The 9,478-nt window shown below is 36.1% G+C and overlaps 1 protein-coding gene across 1 annotated transcript; it reads right to left on the reverse strand.

Annotated features, from left to right (window-relative positions):
* Positions 1-5,281: 5,281 nt before the first annotated feature.
* LOC147858693 (uncharacterized) lies at positions 5,282-6,652 on the reverse strand. The gene is made up of 3 exons (XM_087325365.1): positions 6,358-6,652; positions 6,135-6,223; positions 5,282-5,932 (listed from the first exon to the last, which is right to left on the reverse strand). The coding sequence occupies exons 1-3, from the start codon at positions 6,485-6,487 to the stop codon at positions 5,762-5,764; spliced, it is 390 nt and encodes a 129-aa protein (XP_087181491.1). The 5' UTR covers positions 6,488-6,652; the 3' UTR covers positions 5,282-5,761.
* Positions 6,653-9,478: the final 2,826 nt, after the last annotated feature.

Genomic DNA, 9,478 nt, shown 5'->3' on the forward strand with positions numbered 1-9,478 from the left:
CATCCACTTCTTCTTCTTCTTTTCTTCTTCAGCCTTTGACAGCCTTCAGCCTTCACTTTGGATCAGTCCTCTCATTCATTCATTCATTCATTCATTCATTCTTCCTTCCTTCCTTCCTTCCTTCCTTCTTCTGCTCCTCCTTCCATGGACCATAGCTGTCATTGTCTTGATGCATGCACCATGACAAGTTCTGCATGATTCCTTTTCCTATTCTTTTTTGTTTTCCTGGTTGTTAAATTAAGGAGATGCCAAAGTCATCAGAAGTTGATCCACGTGGCATGCATCCATCCTCCAGCATAAAAATATATTATTACATACATTCATTCATTCATTCATGCATACATACATACATACATACATTACATACATACATACATACATACATACATTACATGCATGCATGCATGCATACATACATACCTACATACATACATTGCTACCCTTGCAAAACCAATCCTACAATGTGAATTCATCCCCTCATTCTATCATCTATCTTTTGTCGCATCATCAGCTCCGTGCAAAACATGTTTTGTCATTGCTTAGTTAAAAATTTGTGTGAGATGTTATCTCATCCACTCAATATCACGACCTTTTTTCCATATATATATATATTTTATAGTAATTACCTTACCCTAGTGGTAAGTTTTCCATATTTTAATCGCCTCCTTCTTTTGTTCTTTGTACCTAAACAATCCTTTTTGAGTTTTCTGAAAGTACCTCCAAAATGTTGTGCAACTCTTACAAGTTACAACACCTTCTAGACATAAGAGAATGTATACAAATTTACCTAATATTCTTCAAGTTTCAATGCATTCACACCCAAGCAATCAAGTCTCTTTCACTTACCAACCAAAAGGCAAATGATACTATTACAATGCTCATGCAATCTAAAAATATATACACGGTTTTGCGTTCAAACACAAATGGCTTGTTGACTTTATGGTTACTGGCCACAATGCAATAATTTTAGCGATATACTTTGTGGGAACTAGCGAAATATACTACCCAATTCAATACAACAAAGCCCATTGCCTGACCCCTTTATTTCATAATTGCACCATTTGCCATTCTCTCTCATATATACCTAATCGTGTTAAGTTTAGTTGTTTTATTTAATGCTCTTGTACTATGTTGATAAATATTAATGGATGACATTTATACGTTATTTCTTGTAACTACTCATTTAATAGATATCATTATCGGATCCACTCTTTTTCATAGATGCTCATGCCAACAATACACGTATCCCGTTTTTACTCAACCATTCAGATTTCCTAAATTTCATTCCCTCCCTAACTTCCCAAGCCATTTGCATATGCTTAGGGCAATGATTTTCTCATAAAAAAAGTGTTTCCTGCTCAATATTACTTTCCATTGACGTTGTAGTTAGTATGCTCAAGAAACTCTACAAACCAGTGTTGGACAATAATAGTTCGATTGTGGATATGAATAGATAGATATTTTATCGTCCATGATGAGGCCAAATTTGACCTATGAGACCAAATTGACATATCATCTTGGTCCCATAGGTACTACTATGAAGGGGGGATACTACTGTGTCATAAAAACTCTTCATGTGAAAATCATGGACTAGCAATTCATCACAAGTACAAGTAAGAAGAATTACAATCAAGGTATGGTTCAAAGCCCTACATGTGAGTAGGGTCTCCCCATCCATGTTCGAGTCTGACGAATTAATTAAGCAAAACATAAGGAATTATAGACCAAAGAAACGAAAGAGGGGTACCAAACCACTAGATCGCCCCCTAGAAACAGTGTGAGATGCATTTTAACCTCCTTGATGTCCCATACCATCGAGGGTTGATGTAATTCACACCTCGGGTCCTATGAGGATTGCACAGTCTTAGTTAATAAGAGCCATAGCCACTGTGTCATCGTCTCAACATAAGTCAAGCCTCCTTGATAAGAAGATAGCGACCCTTCTTATATAGGCATAAACCATAGGCCCTAGTGTGGTCACACTTGAGTACTTTATGCGAAGTTGTCAAGTGTTATCACCGTACTTAATAGTTATCCGACACCATAGAAATTGAATATTTCAATTCATGACCTCAATTAACCCTCACGTCCTCATCATAAGATTAGGAAAAAACTACGGATAAGGTATCTCATGATTAGTTATGGTTATGCATGTAACAATCCATCATTAACATGTGTGGGTATGTATGATATTTAGGGAGGATAATGCTCCATAGTCCCCATCATGTAAATCTCAGCTACGAAACTAATTGCATAGTCCACCCCAACATGATAATATCGAGATATTGACATCTTATTCTAATACATTTATGCATTAGTGTATAGTATGAATCATTTAATATAAATGAAGCATTGAGTCCATAGGTATGATTGTATGTGAATAATTTATAATAAATGACTCTATGAGTCCATATGTATGATTGCAAAAAACATCATTAATTCTTTCTCAAGTTATGTAGTAAATACCAAAAATGAGTTGGTACTATGATTGGTTTTGTTGAATATTGAAGTGAGACACTTGTACAGTCTTAAAATTTGTGAGTATTTCAATCTTCACTTGTTTTGAATTTGTCCATTTTGATGTAATGCGTCGGAATGTCCAACCGAACATGAAACACTAGTAATAAGTGTAATATAATTCACTACAAGAGTTCATGTTCTAAGCAAAAACATCGGCAAGGCTAATAAAGCTAGGTTCCTATTATGAGTTCCTCTATGTAAAATAGTATAATAATGAAGTTACCAAGATAAAAATTGAAAAGTGTTGGAATGGTTTAGTGTGCTTAGGTTCGAACTTCTGTGGGTGTCAAAGTTCATTATAACCACCAATCATTAAAAGAGCATGAGACAAGCCATCTTTGTAGTAGTAGACAAAAATATAAGCAACATGTGACTTTGAGACATAGATAACATGTGACTTTGAAACTATGTAATGTTTGAATCTCGAAATTTTGTTAGTGATAAACTCCAAGGTTTGACTTTACCTCACACAGAAGAAGACATATAAATCCTATATGACCTTATCTCTTCCTACGCCATAATTTATTTTTAATAAAATAAAATCACTTTGGAAAAATATTTAATAATTTCAACGTTTCTAATATTGCAGTTCATATCCAAGAATGACAACTCAATGAGTTATTTACTAGTAAATTCTAATAGGAAAAATGTGAGTAGTAAAAGAAATTGATGGGGCTCATTATAAAGCCTAATGGTACATTGTTGAAATATTCATCCAACCTCAATGCTCTCAAATGTTAGCATCTGCCTCGATTTTTGCGCTACCAATTGGGCAATCCTACATAATTACTTCTCTCGACACCAAAGATGTCTTCAAGTCATACAAAATATTCGTCTTAAAATTTGAGGAATCGTTTCATTTTATAGTCACGAGCATGTTTGATGTAAAATATACTAGTAATGTTTCTACAATACTGCTATACAAGTCAATAATTGATACAAGACAAGTGTTGATACAAAAAAACATAATGCTTGATACAATACCTCGATCCATGCTTAATCAAAGGGCGAGAGTTGATACAAGACAAGAAAATGATTGATACAATACCTTTGATACAATGCTTTAATCAAGGCATGGAGTCATACGAGACAAGATCATGCTTGTTACTATATGTTGATACAAGGCAAAAAATTGATACAAGAAAAGACAATGCTTGATGTGATTGATGACGACTATAACTTGAAACAAGCAACGGAACTAAAGGCGCTATATTGTAAACCTTCCAAGAATATTTAATGGTTTATATCCCTAGAGTACTATTTGTACTATGCGCAAGGAGGTTAACATTGCGAAGGTTGAACCTTGAAAGTCAATGCCTCTTGAAGGCACTAGTCAAAGAGATCTAAAAATAATCTAGAAAGAATCATTCACACAAAGATCTAAGAATAATCTAGAAAAGAAACATTCATGCGGATGACACCATCTTTTCCTTGCAAACACATTTGTCCATGGTTCGATGAACCTATATCCATATTCAGGGAACTATTTATGTAGAATTACTCGATTAATTAAATAGGTCTACAGTCAAACATGTGTTGGAAGCCACTTCATGTTCACCAACTTGTATTAAATAAAGGCACGCCAATTTGAAAATAGTGCAAAGCAAGCTTAGAAGATTTACATCACCTGATGTTTGCAACAATATTCTAGCATAGACGGTACTTTCGGCAACAGATTGCAAAGCCTAAACTTGAGCTTTTTCTAACATTTGATAAGGTATTAATTACCTAAACTTGAGCTTTTTCTAACATTTGACAAGGTATTAATTATCATGAGATGACAAGCCTAGCCACACTAGCCAATGGCCATGTTTTGCCTTTGATTTCTCTCTTTTTTCTTTTTATAAAAAAAGGACTCCTTCCATTAGTTATAAAATTTTACAAATTTGAGGATTACTGTAAGGACCGGATAGTTCCATATTATGTGGATGCCCACTAACTCAAGAAAGGGAGAGGACGACCATTGTTGGATGAAGGCTATTTGTTGTTTTTCAACTCCATCAAAGCCGCCCTTGAGGCCATCATATAACCACGTCAAAACATTACAAGCCTTGCGTGAGGGTACCTCTGGGGATGGAGAAACCTAAAAACATATTTTCTTTCAGACTCACATGTCCCACCTTTCTAGAACACTTTGTAAGTTAGTGGGATCGATCACGTTGTCCAAATAGAAAAAAGAAGAGAGAAAGGAAAAAGGTGGCCAAAGATGCTGGGGGAAAGTCAAAAGCAAGAAAACCAAATAGACAAGACAGATCAGCAATGCCTTTCATTTTTCTTATATTTCTTGCAACCACCAAGGTTTCACACATGTATATGTATGTATGTGTAATGTCACTGTACATGTACATGTACATGTACATGTATGTGACTGATGATGTACACATACATATACGTGTATCCGATTTGTGCATGTGCATGTGCATGTATGTTCGTATGGAGCAGATTGCAGCTATTTGTGAAACAAAACAGTAGCGACGACATAAACATGGAAATGAAAAACTATGAAGAACAGCTATTTGATTCTTCTGTGTAAAAAGTGTAATATCTATGTACGTGTGAGATGAAGACAAAAAGATTCATGTAGACAAAAGAGGATGGATCCAAGACCGCGTATAGCATCATGCCGACTTTGTTGTTCACAGGTAGCAAAAGGTAAAACATTTCTATCAATTTACTTCAATGCATTGCAATGAAATGAAGACGAATCCTTTTCAAATGCCAACGAATTGAAGCGAGTAAAGCTTTTCTACAAAACAACAGCTAAAAAATGAATATTGTTTGAATTGAAATGTTAAAAACAGACTTAAAGAATGCAGCAGTGATTACACATCTAACAGAAAGAGGAAGCGAGTGGAGAGCGATTAGAACACATGGGAAAGATCAATAGTTGCAATGATGAGTTAACAGCTACAAACTTGAGAAAATCAAAACAGTTTGAATGTTCTTAACAGCATTCGGTATTCATCTTGTGTTGTCCATCGTAATATATAACTATAAGAAATACGCTATATTACATCCATAATGAATTTATGAAGGAAGAGTCGAAACAAAAAGACGCTTCTCTCCCAGGAAAAAAAGAAACGTTTATTCTTTTTACACCTGAGGACAAGAAGGGGAAGAGGCAGTGATTACACAAACCTACATCTAACAATATCATCCACTTAAACCTTAGCTTTCTTTCTCAGAGGTGATGCAAGAAGAAACGATTTCTTGAAAAATCTTTACAGTAGCTTCAAGAGATCTAGCAAGAATCAGCACAGACGTAGTCTGTATGAACAACCCCTTGTGTCGTAGTCCTTTCTTCAGTTCTGAGCATTTTTCTTCTTCTGCTATGCAATAAATTTACATTGATTCTTATCTGATCAGAAACGTCTTGAATATGTGCAGGAACAAAAGGCATATCGTCCTTATCCTGCAAGGAGACGTAACAATGAAAAGGGAGAACATTTGTTCATATATATATATATATATATATATATATATATATATCATTGAAGAACGAAGAACGTCGTATTAAAAAGTATGGCAATCTTCATTACATTCAGGATAAAATGAAACACAATAAAGCAATGAACGTATTACGAAGAATAAGATCGCTATAGAAACAAATATACCTTGTCCATTAAATTAGTCTGAAGATCTTTCTCCATTGATTGTACAGAAGGAGAAAAATACAGCTTTCCCTGAGATGGAGACACGAGTTCTGTGAAAGGAACACAGACAGACCGAGATAGCGTAAATACAAAATGATGCAAAAAGAACCGTCCTAAATGTTTATACAACGTTATCAAGGAGGGGAAACCTACGGTGAAAAGCTCAGGGAGGAGATATACGTACCTGCAGCGAGATGATGTTGATGACGATGGTGAGCGAGAGGCCGAGACGAAGAACAAATTGAGAAGAGGAATGTCAAGAAAAACAGAAGAAGGAAGGAGGTGGAGGAGGAGGAGGAGGAGAGAGGAAGCATGTTAGCAGGCTATGGCGAAACTCAAAGATATAGAAGGAAATAGGAAGGAAAAAGATGGAGGAGGAGGAGGAGGAGGAGATAGGAGTTGGCTATGGCGAAGCTCAGAGGAGGTATGAGAAGGAAAGAGAAAGGGAAAAAAGCTCGAGTCGCAGGCGGAGGAGATACGTGTTGTTTGGCTATGGCGGAACTCAAGAGAGATATATATGTATGTATTTTAAGAAGGATATGGAAATAGAAAGGAAAAGGATAGAGCCCGGGTTTGTATAGTGGTGGATGACTTTATCTACGTGGCAAGCCCTGATTGGGACACGTCAACGTTGACTGTGAATGCCAAAAAATACATTCAAATATACATGCATATATATACATACATACATATACATATATATACATACATACATATACATATATATATATATATACGTATGTATGTATGTATGTATGTATGTAGACAAGAAACAAAATATCCATATACCTTATATATATATATCGATAGAAATAAAAATATCCATCTAATCCACCTACACTATATATATGTATGTATGTGTGTGTGTGTATATATATAGAGAGAGAGATCTAGTTAGCTATATCTGTATCACACACACACACACACACACATGAGAGGGAACTTTTTGAGATCCTCGGCCGGCTGTAGCCGTCCACAGCCCACTTCGCCATAAGCCTGCGTTCGTTCTGAATTGAACGCCTCCCTCCAAATACCTGCATGCTTAATTCGCCATTATATGAAATGACGACATGCCCCGCTTTGTGTCAAGCTCCCGTCCACTCCCCTTAGCAATATGCACCTGTCACCCCAATGTCAAGTTGATCCGACTTCTCGAAATACTTTTAAATCCCCCCCGGTCGATATACGCTGCTCCTACTCACTCACCCAATCATGCAGTCAATGTCGCAGTGCCTCGTTTCCTCTAGTCACATGTCCCCCCCCCCCTTACATCGTCATCTTGTTGCTTTTAGTCCATGTCTACAAAGGATAACATGTTCCGCCATGTTGTTCGCCCGAAACCACACCACAATCTATACCTAGTTTCTGTAAAACGTCTCTTCCGTATGTAGCTGTTGAGTTTCCTTGGAGAAATGTTTACATATACCATGTTGTCTGCTCGAAACCACACCACAATCTATACCTAGTTTCCATAAAACTTCTCTTTACTATGTGGTCGAGTTTCCTTGCATACGTATTTACATCTACCAAGTTGTTTGGAAATTCAAGTGCCATTTTAGTGAATGAGGTCATCTTTTGCCTAAACATTGATCCCCATGATTGAAGATGCTATCAACTCACATTTATTTATTATATCCATAAAGTAGTGAGTATCTTAAAAGAACATGACAATACATAATTCCCTTGTTCACCCTACTACAATAATCAGAATCTTATGGTAAGGTAAACATTTAAGGTGTCGCAATATTGGTAGTCATAATGACAACTCATACAAGGGCAAGGTGGCCATAGAGCTCAATTGAGAGAATTGGCAAATCAATTATCCTTTCAACCTACATAGATGTTATGGTACCACATGGATACCATAATAGAAGAACCCAATTGCAATTGTGCCATAGAGCCCAATACCTAAGTTAGGTAGTCATCACTACTTATTATGATGGCAAGGGTAAAGTTGTAACATAGTAACACAAATGTCTTTAACAACTAGATGTGGAACGAAATTGTGATTCACCTCCTCTAGAATCATGTATAATAAAGATATGTTGTCCCATCTGGATTGTGAATGTCGTGTATTTTTGGTCTCATAGGTCATATTTGACCTCCGAAGAGGATAATAGAATCTCAATCTCAATCAATCTCTCGTAATTAGTTTACCCTAGTGGTAAGTTGTTAACATGACAACCACTACATGTTAGGTTCAATACTCAATTTTCTCACCTCTTTATTATATACTTCATACATATCTCTTAATTCACTGGATGCATGTGTGGAATGTAGGGGTTAAACCCATGACCACCTGGTTTCCATTGGGCAACCTTACCAACTAAGCTACATCCATCTAGACTACATATTGTTTCAAAGTGACAACGAAGGGTTACAATGCATTTGATCATATATGCAATGGTGGTGAACTTAAATGTCTTGTTTCTCAAGAAAAAACTCTTTAAAACTTTGGAAACATGACTTGCTGCTATATGGGGTTGAAATATGGAACTATACTAATTCTATTTGGAAAGAGTTTGAAAATGTCCAAAATCTCATTCTTATGAAGTTTTTTCGAGCCAAGCTACAAACACCACACATGCTCCTATTTCCTAAGGCCAAAATCACTTCCCATTTGGATCACGACAATGGAAATGGATGTTTAATGCATACTCATATTTTACAAAAGCCCTCGCATCAACTTCCTAGTATATGTGATGGATCCCACCATCCCTCTATATACCATTTGCACCATTGCTTCCATAAAACTTAGCTTGCATTCTCTTCAATCTAACATGGGGGTGTTGGGGAAGATGTGAGGAGATTCATCGAATATGCATATTTTTGCCTTGAACAAGTTTATGAGTTTGAGTATCACATTTTGATACGATGTTCTATGTTGGAACAAATTTGGGTTTACTTTCCATACATTGACAATATGGTCCACTCCAAACAATCCTCTCGTAGTCAAAATATGCACTCTCAATTGCAACATTCATTAGTAAAGTTGTTGAGCATTAGAATTCACCACTCAATTGTAGACCTACTATGTGAAAATGATTTAGTTTTGACACCTTATGTCATATCTAACTTCCAAGGACAATAATGAAATATATTTAGATCTATCTCTCTCCCATGTCATGGTATTAGAGGAGTTAATAAAAACTAATTCTCCATAACCCTTTTTGTTAAGAGCATAATTGTAATTGTAGTTCTCTAAACTTAGGGTTGGATGTGGCCTCAATAATAAGGAATGAACGTTAAGGATTGAGTTATTCTTAATCCTATGGTGGGAGATAACTTTGGAGTGTTTCATCACT

The sequence above is a fragment of the Azolla caroliniana genome, unplaced genomic scaffold (genome assembly GCF_043228905.1).
Source record: "Azolla caroliniana isolate FFs.n. ecotype wild unplaced genomic scaffold, voAzoCaro1.0.p SCAF_10, whole genome shotgun sequence".
NCBI lineage: Eukaryota > Viridiplantae > Streptophyta > Polypodiopsida > Salviniales > Salviniaceae > Azolla > Azolla caroliniana.

What these genes read in the sequence shown, in the direction of transcription:
- LOC147858693 (XM_087325365.1), bottom strand. Translation starts at nt 6,487, where the DNA reads ATGCTTCCTCTCTCCTCCTCCTCCTCCTCCACCTCCTTCCTTCTTCTG. An exon ending in TCAACATCATCTCGCTGCAG is followed by an intron (nt 6,224 to 6,357) that starts GTACGTATATCT and finishes TTCCTTTCACAG; the next exon opens with AACTCGTGTCTCCATCTCAG. An exon ending in AGACTAATTTAATGGACAAG is followed by an intron (nt 5,933 to 6,134) that starts GTATATTTGTTT and finishes GTCTCCTTGCAG; the next exon opens with GATAAGGACGATATGCCTTT.